Here is a 22,418-nt window from a genome sequence, read left to right as displayed (position 1 = left end):
TGCTTGATGGTTCGGCAGCTTGGTGTTCTTCGCGTGATCTCCCGTCTCTCGGCGGTCTTGGCGGGCGATGAAGTCGTACGGAATCTCGCTTGACCTTGGTGGCTTTCACGCACCTTGTTGACTCCGTCCGTTCTCTCAATCATCTCAACATCGTTTCCTATGCAACACTCACAATGTGAGCCGCACGCAATGTATCGTCAGCCAAAAAAACAACGCTCAATCCACGCGGCATCTGGCGGAGTCGGCACGATGTGCCGGCCGGACCGTTGGAAGCACTTGTCCCTTATTCTACCTCCCTGCACTGTAGAAGGTAGGACAACCTCCTGCCAATCCTTCAGCTTCACCTTTCACTTGATCACGCTTGCTTGGCTGCTATTGCCGTGATAGACTGAGCGGGAGCGAAGCAGGGACGGTCAGAAAGACTGTTCTTCCTTCTTGACACTTCACTTTGGCCCTGGGCATTGTCAACATCTTCACGAGCTTTGCATATTCCCCAGGAAGGACTGGTCGATCCTGGCGTCTTTTGGAGGGAGGCTGTAATACTATCTGGAATACTGTCTGGAATCTGGGTCGCTCTTGAGATACACTTCGACAACCAGGAAGAAAGTTTTAGCAAACAAAAGAGCCAACTTGTTCGGCGCATTTCTGAGGGCAGCTAGACACTTATTGGGAAAGACGGCATCACAGTACTGTACAACAGCTTGCTTGACTCTACATCGCTCCAAGAAGAAGCCCAGAGCTATGGGTTCTCAACATGATACCAGCCTGTTCGACTGCATCTCAATACCCGGCAAAGGCTATGGACTGCTGGCCACAAACGATATCTCACCAGGGACGGTGATCTTCCAGGAAGGACCGATCATGCGAATCGACAAGCCTGGATCACTCCTGACCGAAGATGACGTCTCGGCAGCATTTGACAAGCTGTCAACCTCGGAGCAAGAAGCCATCATGGCCCTGAATGAAGACAAGAAGCTCGACAGGTCCAGACTCATGGGTATCTTCAAATCCAACACCTTTGGCAACAACGACGCTTGCTGGATCCATCCCACAATATGTCGCATAAACCACAGTTGCGTGCCCAACACTGTCACAGCGACCGATCCTTGCTGCATAGGCGATGAGGTGCAGGTGTTCGCGGAGAAGCCCATTAAAGCCGGCGAAGAAATAACCCTCTCCTATAACCACCAGCTCTACGAGATCACCACCGCCCGCCAACGTGCGGTTCTTCTGCAGCGCCAATATGGTTTCGCCTGCGACTGCCCCGCTTGCGCAGAGGGCTCCGCCTTCCGCACCCTCAGCGATCAACGCCGCCTTCTAATCAAAGAACTCCGCCAATCCCTCAACGGCCTCCAAACCTCCGACTTCTCCATCCTCGATAATGCCGAACCCACATCTCACGCCGCCAAAGCCATCCCCGAGCGCGCCCTCTGGGTGAAAGAAGAAACCCCCAAGACCCCAATTCCACCCGCGCGCCGCGCAGCCTACAACATCCTCCAAGCCAAACTCCGCCAAGTCGAAGGCCTCCCGGCCCGCGACATTGCCATGAACTACTGGCAAGCAGCTGAGGCAATGCTCCAGCAGATTCTCGACATGCAGACGATCGTCATTCTTTCCTGGGCTAAGGCGGTGAGAGTGCTGATGGAGAAGGCGATGGGTGTTATGGATGCCGTGAGGAGTCCTTTCGATCATGATCCGCAGGCGCTGAGGGAGGCGTGGAAGGCTATGCAGGGGAGGCCGTGTATGAGGGTCGGGTTGAGCTTTTTGGATGGGGAGTTGGAGATTCCCGAGAAGAGGAGGAAGAGGCATGCGGATCGACGGGCGTGGGCTGTGCAGATTGTGAAAGGTGGGGAGTTGAGGGTGTTGAGTCGCAGGGAACTGAAGGAAGTGTTGGAGAGAGGTGGGGAGGATGATGGTGGAGCGTCTGCGAAGAGTGCGGCGAAGGAGGCTGCCGCGGCGAAGTCGTGGCATGGAAAGGTGAGGGAGCAGGTGAAGGACTCGGGGACTGTGTATAAGGTTCTCGGGGCGACTGTGACTTGTGCTGTGCCGCTTGCTGCTTGGTGGATCTTGAGATGATACCAGCAGTAGTCCCAGAACGCGCAAGTCCAATACTACCCGACTTCGGCTATCTCGTACTGGGGTTTCTTACTGTGAAGCAAAGTGATCAGCTCACCCAGCGTGCGAGGTGCTAGCACCGGTTCAACCTCGAAGAACGGTTGCCAACACCGACCATACTCATCCCATCCACGAAACTTAAGCCACAACATTTTGTATGAATCCTGCTGGAGAAGCATAGACTTCCAGGAAACCTCCTCTTGGTCAATGGATAATTTCGGCGTCTTCGAGGATGTGTTTTGGTCCGGGCAGTGGTAGTGAATTGGAAGCTTGTTGCTTTTGCACGCATCCCAAACAACCTCCACAAAGTATGTGTTTGTGAGTTTGAAGCAGTCAGAGTAGAGCAAGGGATTGATCAGCTTGTGCTCGTGGTCGCCGTCTTCGTCCGTGACTTCAGCAGCGGCCGAATATTCTTCGAGGAACATCGCCCGACGAAGCTGGACAGAGCCCTGAATAGTGTCGCGGAAGGTTCTGTTGACTCGTTGTAGGATGAAGAGGTGCCTGAGGTTCCGCGCTTCCTCATACACATCAGTCATCGAATATGTAGCCTTCGCTCGAGTATGCAGAAAGATCATTTCGAGTAATTCGACGGTCCTGGGGACTTGTGAGGCCGCCATGGAGGACATGATTCGTCGTACTTAATGTCTGCCATTCGTCAGCTGCTGTGTTTGCCACTAAGATCAGATAGTGACTTACAATGGTAGCCGTGGCTCAGTGAAAGTCTGGTGGTGTGCTGCGGTATAGCGTTAGATGGATCGGTAGTGGTGGGAGTCGTAGTCGGTCATTGACATCTAGTGTGTTGAAAGGAAGAAATTGTGCTACTTGACTCATGTGCTAGAATGTGCTGGGTCTTAGCCTCAACGTGACAAATGCTGAGATCAGATGCAGCTTTGAGCTGTGCACATGCGCAGGAACTCATGGAGTATGCTTGTTCACGAGTTTGCCTCATGATTAGCTCCTCCACGTGAAGGCGTACTTTGCCTTCAATTTCTCGATAACCTTAACGCCGGCCACTGTGCGGTACCAGTCCACTCCCTGACCTCCACGCTCTCTATACGGCACAGCGATTGTGCTCAAGTACTCGACTAGCTCGCCAAGGGTACAGCCCGGTGGAAGCTGATCGTCCACCATAGAGTTGAACTGATTCGCGGTAGCACCATCGCTGTCTCTCCAGTTGAGCTCCAACCACAACGGACGAGGCTGGCCCTCCTTCAGCAGCATTTTCTTCCAGGAAGGTGTAACGCCATACTGTTCCTCTTTCCAAAGAAAGCTACGTTCTGCTTCGCCTTGTTCGAAAATGATTTGCATACCGTCCTCCGAACCCTGTGCGGCCATGAAGCTTGTCTTTACACCAGCTCCTCGCGTGGTGTAGAGATAAGCGGAGCATGCGAATGGGTTCGAGGTTGCGATGGATTGGAAGTCATTGACCTCAGGGTCGAAGACTTCCGAGGTCGGATCGTGTTTGAGGAACATAACTCGGAGGAGCTTGCTGGAGCCTTGGATAGTGTCTCGGAAGGTCTTACTGACTCTCTGGACGGCGAAGAGCTGCCTGAGGCCGGCCTCATTGCGCCAGAATTCAGGATGTTTGATCGAGATGTTGAGCAGGATCATCTCCAAGAGTTCCACGGTCTCGAAGACCTGTGAGGTGGCCCCAGAGGGCATGGTGTATGGAGATGAGACTGCTTCAGATTTTAGCTTGTGATTTGCGATCACAGATGGGACATCGCTTACTTTTGTAGCTGTAGCTAGATAGGACTTCTGATGTGTTGCACGGTGATATGTAGCGATGACCTGGGTGGACTTGGTGATGGTGTTGGCATTGGTGGATAGCTGACGTTTAAGAGAGTGCGAGAAGGGTGGTGTCAGAAATAGATAGCAAGCATTCGTGCTTGTATGCTTGCATGTGCGTGCTTCACTCACGCCGAGCCCCGCTATCACATACCGCATGTTGACTACGGTCGTCTGCTGACTGTGATTGTGACGAAGTGTCAAGCATACCGTGGCAAGATGTGGATGGTAATCGTGGGCATTCCAGTCTTCGGTGTTGAAGGTCTCAAGGGACTCTTCGTTGCCAGATTCCTCATCTCACAACAGCTCAATGATCAAGAAGTCGTCGTCAAACTCGTGCCGTATCTGCGTTACATTCTGGTATGCTTCTTGTCACTCTTCGTCACCAATGACTGCGTACGAGCGCTGCACGGCGGTCCAGCAACTCCAGTAGCTCACCCAAAGTGCACCCTGGCGAGGCCCACGTACAATCGAGATGTGCAGGATGGGGCCTGCCTTGGCCCTGTGTTTGGTACCCGTTGAAGCTCAGTGCCCGGTCGAGCCTTCTTGGCCGATCTTTTCTGACAAGCATCGACATGCAGGACGCGTTGACGCCGCCATTCATCGCCTCTCTTAGCTCCTTGGACTTCTCTGGGTCATGCTTGTACTCTACTGTCATCCTGTCGTGCTCAGAGGAGTGGTACTGTTCTATGAAGAGGAGGTCCATCACATCTCCTTAGTAGTTCCGAAGAAGAAAGACTCGACGATCGGGTTTGTGTTGGACAAATGATGTGCTCCTGTAGTCTCGGGCTCTTGCACTGAAGGGTCCTGTTCGAGCCACATCAAGCGACGAAGCTTCATTGAGCCGCGAATGGTGTTCCGAAAGAAGACGTTGACCCGCTGCGCAGAGAAGAGCTGCATGATGTTATCTGCTACCTGCTCCCGAGCATACCAGAAACTCTGCGCACCGTCGCTGGTTGACAGCTGTACTAAGATCATCTCCAAAAGCTCGGCAGTCGCGAGGACGCGCGAGACGGCAGTGGAGTCCATGACTTGACGAGTTGCTTCTGTGTGACGTGTCAGTCTCGGCATATTGTCTGGTAACTTGCTTGATCTTGCCTTCGTAGTTCAGAGTAACGTGGGTCAGTCTGATCGAGAGTGTTATGTGTGTATGTGTCTGTCGCTGAGGTTGTCTGATGCTACAGTACCAGAAGTAGGTTGTGAGCTGCGAGTCAGATTACGTCTTGAATCTAAGCGTGTTCTGATCACCGCAGATGGCCGAACGGAGACACGTGTGGCTTTATAGCTTGGAGATTTGCGTGGTCTTGGTTGCGATCACATGCTAGCTTCTCGATCTGGAATTTTTACCGCTGAACGGGACAGTCGATCAACCCTAGCAGAACTCGCACTTTTCTGGTATGCCTGCTTCAAGCAGCCTGTGTCCCAGGTTCGAAAGGAACCTCATGCTCGATATCCTTCACCCTCGGCACTTTGTTCAAAGTCAAGCCACAGAACTTCGCGACTTTCTCGATTTGCTGCTGAATCGTTTCCACGTCTTCCATGCTTACGCTGCGCGGTATCATCAGTATGAGGCTAACCTCGTTCAATAATCCGTGACATGACTTACCCAATCCTCCTAGTACCCCTCAAATGCCACCCCGTCTCACGAGGCAGATTCTGCATCATAATGCCACTAAGCACCACAAGTTCGGTCTCGATGGGTCCGAGAATGGTCTGGTTGGAGAGGGAGAGACCGTACGTGATCTCTCGGCTCAGCCAGTCAAAGCCTTTGTGGCAGGCTAGGGTGTTCGCAGTGGCTGCGTGATTTTGGCGATAGATCTGAGAGAGCCAGTCCATGCCGCGTTTGAGGTTTTCGGGACCGTTTTGCCAATTTTGCCTGGGTAGAATAAATTAGCTGATGGAGTACTGAATCATTCTCGGGTGCTTTCAGTTACCTCAAAAAACTGTAATCTCGATCCTCTTCCCTCTCCACACCGGCAATTTGAAATATCGCCTCCAGCGGCTTCGGCACACCCACCACGCTGACAAGCTTCATCAATGCCTCTCTCATCCTTCTCATCAAAGCCTGACGCTGCTCAGGCGTGCTGTATTCTGGCTTCGAGATGAGGTACTGGTAGAGATTGACGGCAAACTCGGAATGTCCGCCTGCTGTGATGGAAGCGAGAGCGAGAATGTACCATTTGTCGTCGCCGAGTGTCTTCGAAGGGAAGGATGATTCGATCGATTGGAATAGTTGAAGAGCTTCTTCTGGGGTCGGGTCTGTGAGAGACATCGTGGTAATGTAATCGTGGGGGACGAGGTTGACGATTGGTGAGTCTTAGGGTTCAGGACAGCTGGTGAGTAGTCTTGCTCGTCCAAACTCTGCTGGTTTATGTATGGTGGATTGACAGTTAAGCGATGTGAGGTGGTTGTCAGCCCTGTATGACTAGCTCAGCTGGAGGAAGTAAACCTGTTGTGTGAGGCAAATAAGTGGAGAGCCGTAAAGGCCGATGCCGCTTGTTACCAGCTAGGCATATGAGGAAGGTCGCGATGTATCGCTCAAACCTCTATTAACTTGTCAGCCATATGCTCTGCGTACACAGCGACTGAGATCGATATAACACTAAGCGTTCGACGAAGTTGAGGCTTTACTGGGCTCGATCACAGCGTCAATCTCGTGGCTGATGTCGGCCGCAGCACTCATCTTGCTTTCTTGGTTCTCCTCTCTCGAAATCAGCGAAGTACGTGTCACGTAGTATACTGGTCATGTTTGTACATTGTGCATATGCTGCTTGGATGCTTGGGCTACATCTTCGACTGTCGGTTCTTCCTCTTGTCTGCACGCTGGTCAGTAATGTTTCAAGTACTTCATCACCTCGTTTCAACTCACCTGCCAACTCCTGCATCTTCGCCTTCATCCTTAGCATTGGCTCACCCTCAACAAACCTCTCGGCAAGTGCATTCCAAGCCTCGAACAAAGACAGCATGCGGGCATCTCTCGTGCGCTTGTTCTGCAACTCCTTCGTGATAATCATGCTCCGCCCACTCCTCTCCTTGAGGATATCCTTGAGGTGCTGATGCACAGCCTCATGGAAACCCTCCTTCGGGAAGATCTTGTTCACCATCCCAATCTCCTTCAGCTCCTCCACACTAGCTTTGCCACCAAGCATGAGCCACTCGTTAGCACGATGCACACCCATGTGGTCGGCCCAGTTCTGAGCGCTACCGTTCTCTGGCACCAGACCCATCTGCGAGAATGTCACCTGGAGCCAAGAGCCCTCTGCTGCGTAGAAGAGGTCCGAACTGCCTTGGAACCATGCAGCCCCTGCGCCGACGCCGGGACCGTTCAGTGCCAGGACGAGCACTTTCTTGTGGTCGATCATAGATCGAACAAGTTCCATGCCAACCGCCATGCGCTGGGCCCAGAACACCTTCGCCTGGCCATCGTTTTTGAACGAATCTGGAGTGTTGGCGATACCTGATCGTAGATAAGCATGAGATTCTGAGATCAGAGTCAAATGTGTAAGAGAACAATACTTGTCACGTCTGCGCCCGATGCAAAGAATCGTCCTTCACCAGTGATCACCGTGAAGGTCGTGTCTGGGTGATCGTTGAGTTCTCGCAATGCGGCGATCGTGTCTTCGACGAGACTGCCTCCAAAGGAGTTCAGCTGCTTTGGCCTGTTGAACTATAGCAAAGTCAGCAACGTGGATCTCGATGGAGTCTTTCATGGCCTACCTTGATTGTGCCGATGCCATCCTTGATCGTGACCACGACATCTGTGTACTTCTCCTCGCCGGACATGATGCTTTCTGTATGTGACTGTCTCGAGAAACAAGATTTGCCACCCAACCTGACCTGGATACGTGATGGATACGATGAGGGGGACGGTGTATGAACAGTTATGCTGGACTACATGTTGTATGAGTGATCAATGAGGACGAGTCGTTGTTTCCCGAACACAACCTCGGCATGTGCAGCATCTCCTCATCGCAGACCCCAGCTCACGCTAGCTTCTACGGGGGGGGAGGGGGGCTTTGGAGCGCTGAGACAAGGAGCACCTCAGCACTTTCCGCTTCATCTTTTGACTTCATTACATTCGACATTTCCAACGCACTATTTGATGCTGCGTGCGCGTCGTGCTATGGATCATCCCCATCATTACGCTAGCTACCAAACTCACGGTCCAAGTGGGTCTTGCTCCTCCTCAACGGTATCCTCAGGAGTTGTAACGTGCTGTTTGAAGTGAAAGCTCTTGAAACTGTCCTGGCGGAACAATTCGCCGCTGGGTTCTGTCCTGCTGCTGACCTGCTCGAGATGCTGTTCGATCTCCAAAAGATGCTGGTATGAGTGGACATGGCCCTCCGATCCGGTGACAGGGGCAATCATCTCGAGCTCGGGATTGAGTAAGGTGCCCTGGCTCATCGCGACTGAGGTACGACGGTTCTGGCCGTGGAAGCCAGCGCGGGTGAGGAGATCGGTGTAGTATGCGATGAACCCGTCATAAGCTCTGGACGGCGATCTGATGAGGGACTTTGCAGACTTTGAGCTGGTGAGACGGGATTTCTTGCCTTTTGGTGAGGTGGCTGCTGATTGGCTTTCTGCGGCTTCTATGTCCACGGCGAAGTCTCGAGTGATGACGTTGTCTAGTGTGCTCGCTGAAGCGCTGCGATCTGGTCGGGTGTGCGATGGGAACTTGGTCCACGATGGTAGACAGGTGCCAATTCGGGGAATTTTCGACTTCTTCTTGGAGTGAGAAGACACTGGCGTCCGTTCCGATACCTTGGTCGAGATTATGTTGGTGGGCTCATCTGGAAAGTAGTCGACTGGTGAGTAGTGCTCGCGCTGTGGGCTGGAATACTCGTGCATTGAGCTGGCGCGTCCTGGAGCGCGTGTATTCAGCTGGTGTTCTCCTGGAGTGGCTGGTATCTCCTCCTGCTCCTCAGCGACGGCCTCGTCTTCCTCCTCTTCTGTTACAGCCGGAACGCCACTGCCTCCGAATGATGGACTGGTAAAGACTGGCAGAGGTTGTGCCGCGCTCTCTCGTCGCTTGCTTTCCGAGCGGAAAAGTGCTTTTTCGTCGATGTGTCGCTTCATCGCCTTGCCCATTACCGTGTCTCCGGCTTCGTCCATGGCATTGACCTTGCTGAGCTTGCGATCATCCCCACGAAGCGCTTCGAGTTCCGCGATGCTGGCCAAGCCCATGGCAGAGCTCGTCGAGGGTCTACGCCTGCTATCACCGGCGAGAGTGAGCCCCAGCTGGTAGTCTGCCAGAGTGGGTCGCCGACCTTGTGTTGGTGGAGGAGTTGGTGGGCTTCCGTCGTACTCCCAAGACGCTGGCCTGCTATAAACGCTGGGACTATACACCCATGCCCTAGCTTGAGCTGTTGGCGTTGAGAGCGTCGCCAGACCGGCGAGATCCTCGCTTCCCACGAAAGGCGAACAGGGCACATGTACTTCTGCGCTCCCAAGAAACGGCCGGCCTGTTGGCACGGCGAGAGTGGATACGGTGGCAGCGCCGGTTTCCGTGGAGTCGAGAGTGCTCTCGCGGCAAGGGGGGTCCGCAATTCCAAGCTTCAATTTGAGCTGTACTGTTTGTCAGCCCTGAAGTGCTCCCAGCAGCTCGGACGCCTCAAATATCGTCGAGCGACTCACTTTCTCGGCAACATTGCTCATTCTTCGTTTGAGTCTCTGTAGTGCGTGTGGGGCCATTGTGTATGTGGAGTTGGTGATTACAGGTGGAGGTTTGAGGAGTCCCAAATGCAAAGCCATCTACCCAAGGCCCCTTCTCCTTAGGGACGATGCTGCTACCGCAGCGCAGCGACTGCCGTAAAAGTGGAAGCGGAAGCGTTGCATGACGCGCCTCCCTCTCCACACTGTCATGGAGATCGTAGCTGCTCGGAGCTTGTCGCTCATGCTCTGATCACTGTTGCCGTTGGAAGGATCGTACAAGGCAAATTCAGTTTCTCAGAGGCCCTGCCATAGAGGATCGTTCTCATTAGGTACGATATTGATTTCGCAGCGCAGTCACTGCCGTAGACGTGGAAGAGGACTCTCTCCACTGTTCTATAGGCCGAATATGCTCGGCGGGTATGGAATATGCTCTGATTACTGTTGTTATTCGGGATAGCTAAAGAGAAAGATCAGCTTCCCACAAGCTCTTCCACAACATGATCATTCTCTGTCAGGTAGGATGGAGGCGGAAGCGTTCCACAATACGCCTCTCTCTCTATGCTGTCCTGTAGGTCAGAGGTGCTCGGAGGGTGTCGCATATGCTCTGATCTCAGTCGCCATTTGAAAGATCTTACAGGGCAATGTCGGCTTCTCAAAGACTCCTCCATATCAGGGCCATCTCCTGCGATTATGATGGAAGTGGAAGCGTTGTTTACTATGCGCAGCTTCGCATCCAAGACTGGGTCGCCGTATTCTTGACGAAGTAGGGCGCTTTTCCCGACCACGGACTCGTAGCTCGGTCGTTCTCATGGAGAGATAATTGCCTGTGCATAATATGGAGCTTCGCTATTGTTCGCTTCCTTATCGTCGTAATCGGCCATCTCGGCGTCGCCCTCGAGGCTATTGGAACTCGCTGGAGACAGGAGGCGTTTAGTCTGTCCGAGTTGATTGTAGGTCCGCTATTCAGGGTGAATGAAGATGCTCCGTCGGTAGCGAAATACTCAGGTGAGACAAAGGCGAGCATAGCGTTGTACAACACGGCTCTCTGTTGACTGTTCTGCAGGACGAAGGTGCTCAGAGCATGTCAAGCATGCTTTGATCACTGTTACCGTTCGAAGGCGACCTTTGTTGTCAAGAGCCCTGGGAACGCTGGTATCACCCCATGGGGGTTCCTCCCCACTGCACCATAGGCCACTCTGTCCCATGCGCCGGGCCACCAATGCGTAACGCCTGCCTGCCAAGACTGACTGTCACCGGCGTCGAGACATAGCTCGGATGTGGATAGCACTGGCGATGAACGCTCCTTTCTTGCAATCGGGATCCTGTGCACTGTCACCAATGGAAGCGCGGCGGCCACGTTTTTGGTAAGAGGCCATCGCTGGCTCTTGTCCAGTCGAACAAGTCGCTGCGTGCAGGGTGAGTATGTTGCAGTGCCTCAGTACTTCACGCGGTGTTGCGTGGACCCGTCTCGGTAGTGGTGCAGTCTGTTGATTCTTCGCTTCCGCCTATTCTGCGTTGACGATGCTTAAGTCGGCGGATGTGCTTACGTAGAAGAGCGAGACGTCGTCGTAGGTAGGTTTTGGCCTGTCGAATCGTAAAACGAGAGTGTGAAGTTTCTGTTGGCGTTGTGCTAGGTCGGCGTCGTAGTGACAGCATTGTGATGCAGCTTATGAATGAGCGTGATCTAGGTGGCAAGGTCAATAAAGCCGTCCGTTTCGTGATAGCCATGGCACATCGGGAACAGCTTCCCTGGAATGATGACAGTGGTCAGAGGCTGTGTGAAATGGTCCCGGCTTCTTTGACCTCCATGATAGTGTGGTAAGCGAGGTGAGGGCTGTAGTCCCTATAACAGACTGTTGCTACAGTCGGTGTGATGTGGTGTTGAAGAGAAGCCATCGTCCGAGCTTGCGAAGCCAAGAAACTTGCTTCGTCGGTGGAGGGATCACTCGTGGGAGGCAGAGAGCTCCATCGCTGCCACCTTATCGGCGGTAGCACAGTCGTAGCTTCAAAAAGTGATTGGGAAACGGCCACCTCTGACCCTGGTCAAGTCCAACAAGTTGCATTGCGGCCGCGACTACTATATAGACTAAACTATTCAGCAGAAGCACATAACACCTGCCAACACACCCTGCTGTATATTATCCGTGGTGGTGAAACCACATCCGAAGCAAAACTTTGCAACGGCGGCTACGAGCGTTGAGCTGAGCCTGATCGATCATGAACTTTTTCATCATATCCCCACGACATCTATCGTCACCTCCTGTTGAACTCCTCGCTGATAATACGTTGAGTGAAATTGGGTATCACTAGTGTTGAAATGCAGGCGTTGAAGGCACTGCTGTTGTACATCCCGACTGCGTCCGTTTGCGCCACCGAGAATACAAATGTAGAAGAGAGTGCTTAATTCTTCTGCGAGCGGAAGTGCTGGGCGGCGCTGACCATGTGGGCAAGCGCATCCTTAGTCTCTTTCCACTGGCGGGTCTTGAGACCACAGTCTGGGTTGATCCAGAGCTGCTCTGGGGTGAGGTACTGCAACATCTCTTGGATGCGGTCCTTGATCTCCTGCTCGCTTGGGATACGTGGAGAGTGGATGTCGTAGACACCTGGGCCGATGTGGCGTGGGTACTTCTCGTCGATGAAGACCTTGAGGAGCTTGGCATCCGACTTGCTGTTCTCGATGGAGAGGACATCAGCATCGAGGGCGGCAATGGCGTGGAAGAAGTCCTGGAACTCGGAGTAGCAGAAGTGAGAGTGGATCTGGGTGGCATCCTCAACACCGGCGGCAGAGAGCTTGAAGCTGTCGACAGCCCACTGGAGGTACTTCTCACGCTCAGAACCGGAACGAAGTGGCAGACCCTCACGGAGAGCTGGCTCATCGATCTGGATGACGGCGACACCAGCGTTCTGGAGGTCAACAACCTCGTCACGGAGGGCGAGGGCAAGCTGGGCGGCCTGGATCGACTGGTGGACGTCGTCACGTGGGAACGACCATCGCAGGCAGGTGATTGGACCAGTGAGCATACCCTTCATTGGCTTCTTGCTCTGGCTGACAGCGTACTTGCTCTCCTTGACGGTCATTGGCTTTGGGCGGGAGACGTCACCAACAAGGATTGGTGGACGCACGCAACGCGAGCCGTAAGACTGGACCCAGGCGTGGGTAGTGAAGACGTATCCGTCGAGGCGCTCACCGAAGTACTGCACCATGTCGTTACGCTCTGGCTCGCCGTGCACGTAGACGTCAAGGCCAAGCTCTTCCTGAATCTTGATGTTGTCACGGATCTCGGCCTCGATGAACTCGTCGTACTCCTTCTCGGTGATCTCGCCCTTGGTGAACTTGTTACGCTGGACACGGATCTCCTTGGTCTGTGGGAAGGAACCGATGGTGGTGGTTGGGAACTCTGGGAGGTTGAGGTGCTTCTTCTGGGCGGCAATACGCTGCTCGAATGGGTTCTTGCGCTCGTAGTCGGCCTTTTGTACGGATGACACACGCTTCTGAACCTCTGGGTTGTTGGTGCGCTTAGATGTGCGGCGGCTCTCCATGCTCTTGGCGTTGGCCTCGAGCTGGCTCTTGACGGCATCTGGGCCATCAGTGACGGCCTTGGCGAGGATGGCAACCTCAGAGGCCTTCTGTGTGGCGAACGAGAACCAGTCACGGACTTCGTCGTCGAGGTTCTTCTCGCTCTCCAGGGTGTGTGGGGTGTGGAGAAGGGAGCTGGAGGTGGCAACGATGACACGGTCCTTGCCAACCTTCTGGACGGCAGTCTCAAGAGTCTCAATGGCCTTCTTGAAGTTGGTCTTCCAGATGTTTCGTCCGTCGACAATACCAGCGGAGAGGATCTGGTTGGAGCCAAGGTGCTGTGCAACCTTCTCAAGTTGTTCTGGGTGGCGAACAAGGTCAACGTGGAGAGCGTATGTCTTGGTCAGAGCTGCGTCGACGACGTCGAAGTTGTGGACGATGTCACCGAAGTAGGTGGCGAGGACGAGCTGTGGGCCCTCCTTGCCCTGAAGAGCAGTGAGCTTCTCGTATGCTGGCTTGAAGGCGTTGCGGGTCTTGGATGGGAGGTCAAAGACGAGGACTGGCTCGTCAATCTGAACAGTCTCGGCACCGGCCTGCTTGAGCTTCTTGAGGAGCTCCTCGTAGACTGGGAGAAGCTTCTCGAGAAGTGTGATTGGGTCAACGGTCTGGTTGCGGTCTGCCTTACCAAGGGCAAGGAAGGAGACGGGACCGAGAAGGACTGGACGGGTGGTGATGCCGGCCTCCTTGGCCTCGAGGAACTCAGCAACTGGCTTTGGGTTCTCGGACAGCTTGAAGGTCTGGTTGTCCTGGAGAGTTGGCTTGACGTAGTGGTAGTTCGAGTCGAACCACTTCACCATCTCGAGGGATGGGACGTCGACGCCGTCCTTCTGGTGACCACGGCCCATGGCGAAGTACTCGTCAAGTTTGTGGAGCTTGGCGCTGCTGTATCGCTCTGGGATGGCGTTGAACATCTGGATGTGGTCCAAGACGTGGTCGTAGTAAGCAAAGTCGTTGCTTGGGATGATGTCCACACCGGCATCCTTTTGGATCTTCCAGTGCTCGAGTCTCAGTCTCTTGCCCTCGGCCAGGAGCTCGTCACGGCTGAGCTTGTCGCCCCAGTATGCCTCGTTCGCCTTCTTGAGGTCACGGAGGCGTCCCATTCTTGGGAAACCCAAGACGGATGATTGAACCATGTTGGCGGTTCTGCGGGTCTGTCTGAGAATGGTGGTGGTGCTCAATGCTGGAATGAAAGTGACAATTGAGTTGAAAAGAGGAGAAGGGGTGGTGTGAGGGAGGGCGGAGGGATGTAGAAGTAAGGAAGTGGAGTGGTGAGGATTTTTCTGAAATAGAAGTTGCGCATCCCACCAAAAGAGCTTCTGGCTGAGCCCCGCGTTGCCGTGGGCGAGATGCTCCAATCATAGCGCGGCATGAGGTCTTTCACCATCCACAATGCCCCGATCGTATTGTTGAGCTCTTCGCTCTTCTCTCCCATTCCGTACACGTGTTGCTAGAGACGTCCAATGACGGCACCATTCTGCCACCGAAACTGTGTTTCCCGATGCCACCACAATGCAAGTCTCTCGGCCAGTTGCTCCGGCGACAAATAGATAATCCGGCGAGCAACCGATCACGGCTATTCGGCGAGACGGTCATGGCAGCGCAAATTTGGCTGACGGTCAGCACACCCTCCCAAGAAGGACATGCCGGAGTGTCTGTCGGCCTGTCCACGTCCATCATCCCTGTCACAGCTGTCGACGACCGAGAGTCTGCCTCGTGGAACGATTCGCTTGGACTCGAGGAATCAATGATAAGTGGAAGCTCTACTACTGACTGTTCAAGACGTTCCTCGTCGCTGTGATCCCATTCAGCAAGAGACATCGCCATGTGTTTGCCGTTGCACCGGTCCTGCATGGCGAAACATCGACACGTGAAGCTGAATCAACTGACATGTCCAACAAGGGACCCGCGCACCTGCACAGTGGACTAAGCGAGACTGTGGTCCCAGAGAGATCCTGGACAGAGCATTCAACTTCCCACGTGAGTGAGAGATGGCACGACTTCGTGGCCGCTATCGGCGACGAGCCACATCTCACACGTGACGCGGATGCACTTGCCTCGCGGGTGGGCCTTGGCAGTAAGTGAAACCGAGCAGTCAGCTGGACGCATGGACCATCTCAAAAGCACGACTGTTCGTCACACGTTCCTGCATCCACATCATTCTGGATGCCTCCATCGAGCTCGAGGACATGCGGCGGGAAGTTGCCGACGGACATGACGCCCATGAACCATTGATCCGCGGGAGTGAAGAAGATCTCCACCACCATGATGGAGACCCCGGACCAACCCCAAACACAAGTATCCGGAGCGCGGCTCCCATCGTCAAGTTCTTGACTCTTTCGGCCGGCATTTCTGGATTATTGTTTGGTTTCGATACCGGTGTGATATCGTCGACATTGGTCTCCATCGGATCCGATCTGTCAGGACGGCCGCTCACGACCACACACAAGAGTCTTATCACTGCAGTCACGAGTTTGCTGGCACTTATCTCGGCACCCTTTACTGGAGTGTTTGCCGATAAATATGGACGAAAGTCTGTCATTTTGGTACCTGCGCTGCTATTCATTGTTGGCGCTTTGGTGCAAGCCATCGCGCAACATGTATCGGTCATGGTCGCCGGGCGTGCCTTGGTCGGAGCAGCAGTCGGAGTGGCGTCTGGAGCAGTGCCGTTGTATATCACGGAGCTCGCACCTGCTGAGCTACGAGGAAGGCTCGTGACTGTACAATCGCTCTTCATTACTGGTGGTCAGGTGGTGGCGTACCTTATTGGCTGGGGATTTGCCTTTCTGCCTCATGGTTGGAGGTGGATGGTAGGCTCGGGAGCTGTTCCTGGCCTGTTACAGCTGTTTCTCATAGCCTGGATGCCAGAGACTCCAAGATGGTTATTGCAGACGGGACAAGATGGAGAAGCAAGGAGTGTACTCAACGAAGTCTATGCAGGTCTACCAGAGCACGACCGTGCGCTGATCGTGCAGAATGTGCTCGTCAGTGTACAAGCTGAGATCACTGCTGAAGACAAAGCACATTCAAGAAGCGACAGTGCTAGTGGTAGCAGCAGATTTCGAGATGCCACGAAGGACTTGTTTGCAGTGCCCGGAAACAGAAGAGCGCTAATCATCGCGTGCATGCTGCAGGGTCTGCAACAACTCTGCGGTTTCGTGAGTGTTTCTGCTCTCTACAAATTTGTGCAGTCTCTAACGTATGGGTAGAACTCGCTCATGTACTTCAGCGCCACAATCTTCTCCTTGGTCGGCTTCACTTCACCCATCGGCACTTCATCATCCGTCGCAGTCACGAACTTCGCCTTGACACTCGTGGCCTTCAACCTGATCGACACCGTCGGACGTCGAAACATTCTGCTGAGAAGCATACCATTCATGGTTCTGGGTCTCCTCCTTTGCGCAGTCGCTTTCTCCTTCATCAACATGGGCGATGCCTCAGCAGCCGGCGACGTCTACAACCCAAATGCCTCTTCCGTGTGGTCGATTGTGCTCCTGATCAGTATGATCTTCTTCGTGGCTTCGTACGCTATAGGTCTCGGTTGTGTGCCTTGGCAGCAGTCTGAGCTGTTCCCCTTGCGTGTACGGTCTCTCGGAAGTGGGCTGGCCACAGCCACCAACTGGAGCAGTAACTTTATCATCGGCATGACCTTTCTGCCAATGATGGGTATACTGGGCGCCAGCGTTACCTTCACATTCTATGCTGTTGTGTGCTTTGTTGGCTGGTTCTTGATCTGGAAGATATACCCCGAGACCGCAGGTCTAGAGCTGGAGGACATTGGCGAGCTCTTGAAAGATGGATTTGGAGTGCAGAGAAGTGTGCGAGAGTTTCAAGACCGGCAAAGGACCAAGGTCGTGCAGAGCACTGTTGCAGAACAGTAACTTCCCAATCGAGTTCGTACCTGCATCACTTCAAGCGACGCTAGACAGAGCCCTGCAGGTAGGTAGGTATGACTAACTTTGAGCTTTGCTCCTGTACTGCAATACCCTCCCGCTTTGTGCAATCGCATCGAGAACGAGAGACAACATTCAACCCTTCAGAAAAGCACCAATCATGGAGAAAATCACGGACTCACAGCCGCCAACGCTGCGGCTGCGCGAGCAAGATCTCGTGGGCAAAGTCGCTGTAATCACGGGAGGTGCGATCAGCGTACAACATCCATGGCGCTGAGCATTGATCTCTGACAGTACTGTCAACGAGCAGGCACCTGAGGCATCGGGCGCGCGACAGCTCTCCACCTTGCTAGTCGCGGATGCAGACTACTCATAACGAGCAGCAACCAGAGCTCCCTTGACGAGAATCTCCCTTTACTAAATGACCACATTGGGCGGATCTATAGCGAGTCTGCTAAACCGGGCGAAGGCGACATAATAGGCATAGTGGCAGACATCTGCAATCCCGACTGCGCCACGATCATCTCCGATTGCATGTAGACGCTCTACAATGGCAAAATAGACATCTTTATCCTCAATGCAGCAGCCCCGTACATCACCGACGTGGGCAACCTCGACGCAGCCGAAGTGTCAAAGTCTCTTCTCTGCAACGTGCAGACGAACGCTCTGATCGTGGACGAGCTGGTAAAACGACAGTCCTTCCAACCCAACAGCCGCATCATCTTCATCAGCAGCGTTCGCGGTTGTATGCCCTGGAAACGACAGCTGATGTACTCAGCTGGCAAGGCCGTGGGGAAGATGATGTGTAAGACGTGGGCGGAATGCTGCGGCGGGAGACATGAAGAGGTGTCTTCCCATCTTCCTTCGTAACCTCCTCTCACTTCCGAACTGACGAGGCCTTAGTTCTCCTTCATGACCGGTACAACCGCCAATGCGATCGTGACGGGCTTGACGGCGACGGATGCGGTGTTGAATATGCCGGGCGACATTCTGCAGGAAGTGAAGGAAGAGTTCCTGCCGCATCAGGATATACCAAAGTTTGCAGTTGCGGAAGATGTTGCTGATGCGCTTGGGATGCTGTGTGGGAATGATGCGAGGTGGATTACGGGGCAGAGTATTAGTGTGAGTGGTGAATTGGTGAAGTTGCAGTGAGCGAGATTTGATCTGAAGGTGATTGTCCTGCTTCAGCTACAACCGTGGTGGAGCGATGTTGTGATCTTCCATCCGCTGTGGAGAGCACTCTACCCAATCTTTTTGGTAGGCTTGCTGGTCAAACTGTCGAACACTGACTCTATTCCCACCGCGGCGCATCGCGATTGACAACCTCTATCTCAGTGCCGCTTCTTGTGAACACTTTTAGTGTAAACGCAGTAGTTGAGCAACAGTACCAAAATCCAAGGCACTGTGCCATTTGGCACCTTTGGCCACCTCTAGTAGCTGAACTTGAAGCCGCCGTTTGCACAGATAACCGAGCCAGTGCACCATGCACTGTCAGGCGTGCAAAGCATAGCGACGACGCCGGCCACTTCGTGGTCATAGCCCTGGCATTTCGTTAGCATTCCGCGTCATTCAGTTGAACCAGTACATCACTCACCGGCCGTCCACCAGCAATCTCCGCCTTCTCCACCAAGTCCTCCCTATCAACCTCCGGCCTGATCTTCGCCAGCGGCGCATTCCTCGTCCAGCCCGCCATCTTCGCCTGAAATTCATCCGTAGTACCCGCATACATATCCGTCGCGACAGGCCCAGGGTTGACAGCATTCACGGTACACCTCTCGCTCAACTCTCTCGCCCAAGATCTCGTCATGGCTTCCAATGCAGCTTTGGTCCCGCCGTACATTGCATCGCCTTCGAAGCCGAGACTGCTCGAGACGCTGGAGAGATTGACGATGCGGCCACTGCGATCGTGAGACAGGTATGGTTGCGCTGCTTTGATGAGGAGAAGGGGACCACGGACGTTGATGTTGTAGAGCCAGGTAAAGTCTTCGGAGGTGCATTCTTCTATTGTTTTCTTGTTGGCTACGCCGGCCTTTGAAGTGTGGTCAGCTCAGTCACTTGCGATTGCAGTGGGGAAAGAACTTGCATTGTTGACGATGATATCAATCTGCAACTTCCTCGTCTTAGGATGTGCAAAATGGTTGACAGCAATGTTGACGATATGTGCCGGACCGTTTTCGGCGCCGAGATCTGCTTGGACAGGTAGAGTCTGAATGCCGTGGGTCTGCTGGAGTTCTTGGCCGAGCTGTTCAGTCTTGTCCCTGGAGTTGTCGGAGGTGTAGTTCATGATTAGATTGCAACCTTTGCTAGCTAAGTTCTCGCATATCGCTGCACCAATGCCTCTGGAGGCTCCAGTAACGATGGCGATTTTGCCTTCCAGGACGCGTTGGCCACCCATACGGGCGGTGTTGGTGGATGATGAGACGCGGGTGTATTCTGGTCGAGACATCTTTTTCTGCTATTATTGCCGTGTTGTGAAGGTTCTGAGTTGCACGACAATATCCTCAGGAAGAGGAAGTGATGTTGTCCGTTGACGTTGTGGGTCGCTGTGGGGAAGGATGATCCGCGGTGGAGAGACATCCCGGCAGGAACGATCGCTGGGAAGGCAGGTAGGACGATGGGAGACGATGAGATAGAACGGTGCATATACTACCTTCATATTGTGCTATAACTCATGTCGATTCAGCAAGTCAGGTGTACATGAGCGACACCCTTCCAAGTGATCATAGATCATCACACACAGCAAGATCATCTTCATCCCTCCTCTTTAGCCATCAATCGATCGGTAATGATATGACGTAAGATAAGAGCAACATGTTTCTTTCAACGCAGCACGCTCCTCCTTCCGTCAGGCGGTCGAGATGAAGACATACCTTGGCGAGTGTATGTCTGCGAGGCACTGGCTCCGCGAACGCCACGAATCTGAGACAGCTGAGGGTCGAAAGAGCTGCCTGGAGGTACTCGTTGAGCGCGGGAGCCAGATCTGCTTGGGACGTAGGAGCCTGCTTCTGATGGAGGTACCCCTGGACGTTGGTACGCAGGCTGTGATGCATTGGCCCTACGAACTCCACGAATGTGAGATAGCTGAGGGTCGAAGGAGCCGCCTAGAAGTATTCGGTTTCGTTGAGCGGATGAGCCAGATCTGCTTGGGGCGCAGGAGCCTGGTGCAGACGGTGGCATACTGTACTCGCCGATCGAGCTTCTCGGCACATCTGTTCGACGAGGCAGTGGAGGAGGTGCCAAGATTCCACGAGCAGGTGGCCGCTGCATAGTGTCTGGTCTTGCCGCGGCACGTCGAAAGCCTTTCATTTCTCTGGGAGCATGCTCACCAGACTGCTGAGCCATGGTGACGTAGTCGGCGTTGAAGTAGGAGATGCGAGGGTCTGCGGCTTCCTGACTGACTGGCAGGCGTGCGTGGTCATGAAGTTTCTCGATACGTGAATACGGCCGTCGATGGTCTGTTCGGCGTGCCGGATGGGGAATCGTACCATGGTCTGGTGCAGCGGCAGAGCTCGCGGGTATCTGGTACCTGGCATCCACATCATCCACATAGTATGGCTCGACTCGCTCTTCATGAGCAACTGGACGGGAATCTGGCTTCTGCATTTGCGAAGGTCGAAAAGGCAGTGCAACCAAAGCATGTGGTATACGCGCTTGCGCAGGCATTTCCCCCGATGGGGCGTAATCATGTTCGCTGACAGGCAAAGTCGACTGGCTGTCGTTCCAGCCGCCATTGTCGTAGATCTGAATAACCTCCCTTGGAGTTGTAGCTGGATTACGAGAGAAGGCGTCAAATGGCCGTCCTGATGGCCGATCCGAGGAACACATGTTCGGTGGAGGCTGCTGCAAAGGTTGTCTTGGTCGAGGCAGAGGTGGTGGCATGAGTTCGCGGCTGTTCCGTCGGTGTACTTGCGGTGCGAGCTGGTCTTGATTCTCTTTATCATCGGCATACTGGTCGTGGATCGAATGCCTGCGCTTGCGTGATGAAGACGATCGGTGGTGCTGTTCACCCACTAAAGACCATTAGCAAGCTGAGCGTACCATACAACGGAGATGACCTACCGAGAGTAGCAGCGCTGTCTCCTCGGCTTTTGCCATGTGTTTGAACCTGCTGCTGCTGTGTATTCGGAACATTGTTTTTGCTCGGATTGAAAGCGTAATGTCCTTCAGGTACATGCAAGCCTACCTGAGCAAGTTGTGAGCGCATGCGGTTGATGTCCCTGGAGATATCAGTGGTAAGGCTTACAAAGTCGTGGCAGGAAACGTACCCTCCCATCTTGCCGACCAGACCAAGATAGTGATTGATCATATCTCGTCGCTGTTCCCACTTCCTCAGCTTAGCCTCGGCCTTTTCCATCGCGGCGATGCGTTCCTTGAAGGCTGACTCTTGTTTGTGCCACTCTCTGCGCTCCTTCGAGAAGGTGCTCTCCAGTATCCGTCTCTTTCGCTGCTCGGATCTCCAGTGCAGAGCGACAGATTTGGAATACTCCCTCATCTGTGAGTATTGAAACTGGTGGCATCTTAGCAGAGCGTACTGTGTACGGTATGGAAGGAGACCTACTTTCATGGCAGTCATCTCTGGGCTTCCAGCGTCCAATGACATTGGTGGGCACTTGAAGTACATTTCTGGTATCTCCTCTGCGTACTCGCCTGGCTTCAGGCCACGAATGCCAAACAGTTCGCGCCGCAACGTGCGTTGTGGATGGATGACTACGCATACCGGGCATGGTGCCGATGGCTGCTGATCTTTGCGATGAAAGGGCGCACCTTCACGCGGTCATTAGCCGAATCGCATAGATGAATGTTCGGCAGAGCCCTTACCACCACCCTCCAAGTGTGTCCCACAGAATGTGTGCGAGCAATCCGCCATCCAGAACTTGGTGACTACTCCACTCTCGTCGTGGTCGGAGCTATTGAAACCATGGTTGCTCTCTTTCGTGAAGTAGACGTCGCTGACCAACTTCTGGCAGATGCCGCAGCTGAACACGATCTCTACGGTCGAAATGTCGCCATTGGGGCCTGTATTGGTGCTTTGTCGTGGCGCCATCGCGCCGGTCATGTTTCGAGAAGCATGCAGTGAATTGTGTCAAGGGGGCGGAGGAAAAGAAGTTGAAGTAAAGTAACGAGCTTGGGCCAAGCTACGGCATAGGCAGTCGCGCCTTCCTTTGCTCTTGCCTCAACTGCATCCCCACGGGCCCTCGAAATAGAGATGGCCGCTTGCACAATTGCAGAGTCGTGACTTGTCAGCTACGACAGTGCTCCCGTGGCGTAGCGACTGTTGGTAAGGCGAAAGCGTATAAGCGCGCGCCTCCCTCTACACTATTACACAGGTCGACGGTGCCCGGAGCGGTTCGCACAGGCTCTAACAACTGTCGTTGTGTGAAGCGCGGCGGCCGCCA

General features: G+C 53.9%; 10 protein-coding genes across 10 annotated transcripts; 3 read left to right on the top strand and 7 right to left on the bottom strand.

The window, feature by feature from the left end:
• Positions 1 to 741: 741 nt before the first annotated feature.
• CLAFUR5_13704 (SET domain-containing protein 5) lies at positions 742 to 2,076 on the top strand (the record flags this gene model as incomplete). The annotated part of the gene is made up of 1 exon (XM_047912852.1): positions 742 to 2,076. The coding sequence occupies one exon, from the start codon at positions 742 to 744 to the stop codon at positions 2,074 to 2,076; it is 1,335 nt and encodes a 444-aa protein (XP_047769198.1).
• A 35-nt stretch (positions 2,077 to 2,111) lies between these two features.
• On the bottom strand, positions 2,112 to 3,777 carry CLAFUR5_13703 (uncharacterized protein; the record flags this gene model as incomplete). Its single annotated transcript, XM_047912851.1, has 2 exons — positions 2,112 to 2,709; positions 3,092 to 3,777. 2 exons carry the CDS (start codon positions 3,775 to 3,777, stop codon positions 2,112 to 2,114), a joined length of 1,284 nt encoding a protein of 427 aa, XP_047769196.1.
• An 831-nt stretch (positions 3,778 to 4,608) lies between these two features.
• Positions 4,609 to 4,974, bottom strand: CLAFUR5_13702 (uncharacterized protein; the record flags this gene model as incomplete). The annotated part of the gene is made up of 1 exon (XM_047912850.1): positions 4,609 to 4,974. One exon carries the CDS (start codon positions 4,972 to 4,974, stop codon positions 4,609 to 4,611), a length of 366 nt encoding a protein of 121 aa, XP_047769067.1.
• Positions 4,975 to 5,309: 335 nt separating this feature from the next.
• Positions 5,310 to 6,175, bottom strand: CLAFUR5_13701 (uncharacterized protein; the record flags this gene model as incomplete). The annotated part of the gene is made up of 3 exons (XM_047912849.1): positions 5,310 to 5,451; positions 5,510 to 5,779; positions 5,838 to 6,175. 3 exons carry the CDS (start codon positions 6,173 to 6,175, stop codon positions 5,310 to 5,312), a joined length of 750 nt encoding a protein of 249 aa, XP_047769195.1.
• Positions 6,176 to 6,687: 512 nt separating this feature from the next.
• On the bottom strand, positions 6,688 to 7,686 carry CLAFUR5_13700 (Enoyl-CoA delta isomerase 2; the record flags this gene model as incomplete). The annotated part of the gene is made up of 4 exons (XM_047912848.1): positions 6,688 to 6,719; positions 6,773 to 7,360; positions 7,420 to 7,570; positions 7,621 to 7,686. 4 exons carry the CDS (start codon positions 7,684 to 7,686, stop codon positions 6,688 to 6,690), a joined length of 837 nt encoding a protein of 278 aa, XP_047769192.1.
• A 375-nt stretch (positions 7,687 to 8,061) lies between these two features.
• CLAFUR5_13699 (uncharacterized protein) lies at positions 8,062 to 9,654 on the bottom strand (the record flags this gene model as incomplete). Its single annotated transcript, XM_047912847.1, has 2 exons — positions 8,062 to 9,468; positions 9,538 to 9,654. The coding sequence occupies 2 exons, from the start codon at positions 9,652 to 9,654 to the stop codon at positions 8,062 to 8,064; spliced, it is 1,524 nt and encodes a 507-aa protein (XP_047768904.1).
• Positions 9,655 to 11,955: 2,301 nt separating this feature from the next.
• CLAFUR5_13698 (putative 5-methyltetrahydropteroyltriglutamate--homocysteine methyltransferase) lies at positions 11,956 to 14,265 on the bottom strand (the record flags this gene model as incomplete). Its single annotated transcript, XM_047912846.1, has 1 exon — positions 11,956 to 14,265. One exon carries the CDS (start codon positions 14,263 to 14,265, stop codon positions 11,956 to 11,958), a length of 2,310 nt encoding a protein of 769 aa, XP_047768905.1.
• Positions 14,266 to 15,318: 1,053 nt separating this feature from the next.
• Positions 15,319 to 17,010, top strand: CLAFUR5_13697 (Myo-inositol transporter 1; the record flags this gene model as incomplete). The annotated part of the gene is made up of 2 exons (XM_047912845.1): positions 15,319 to 16,287; positions 16,339 to 17,010. 2 exons carry the CDS (start codon positions 15,319 to 15,321, stop codon positions 17,008 to 17,010), a joined length of 1,641 nt encoding a protein of 546 aa, XP_047768906.1.
• Positions 17,011 to 17,182: 172 nt separating this feature from the next.
• On the top strand, positions 17,183 to 18,174 carry CLAFUR5_13696 (uncharacterized protein; the record flags this gene model as incomplete). Its single annotated transcript, XM_047912844.1, has 3 exons — positions 17,183 to 17,267; positions 17,585 to 17,868; positions 17,926 to 18,174. 3 exons carry the CDS (start codon positions 17,183 to 17,185, stop codon positions 18,172 to 18,174), a joined length of 618 nt encoding a protein of 205 aa, XP_047768907.1.
• A 278-nt stretch (positions 18,175 to 18,452) lies between these two features.
• CLAFUR5_13695 (L-xylulose reductase) lies at positions 18,453 to 22,066 on the bottom strand (the record flags this gene model as incomplete). Its single annotated transcript, XM_047912843.1, has 8 exons — positions 18,453 to 18,563; positions 18,617 to 19,051; positions 19,106 to 19,455; positions 19,893 to 21,032; positions 21,082 to 21,239; positions 21,288 to 21,529; positions 21,581 to 21,786; positions 21,841 to 22,066. 8 exons carry the CDS (start codon positions 22,064 to 22,066, stop codon positions 18,453 to 18,455), a joined length of 2,868 nt encoding a protein of 955 aa, XP_047768908.1.
• Between the last annotated feature and the right edge of the window lie 352 nt (positions 22,067 to 22,418).

The sequence above is a fragment of the Fulvia fulva genome, chromosome 12 (genome assembly GCF_020509005.1).
Source record: "Fulvia fulva chromosome 12, complete sequence".
Classification (NCBI taxonomy): Eukaryota; Fungi; Ascomycota; class Dothideomycetes; order Mycosphaerellales; family Mycosphaerellaceae; genus Fulvia; species Fulvia fulva.
Note: the sequence above shows the minus strand (reverse complement) of the source record. Positions and strands in the feature narration are given on the sequence as shown.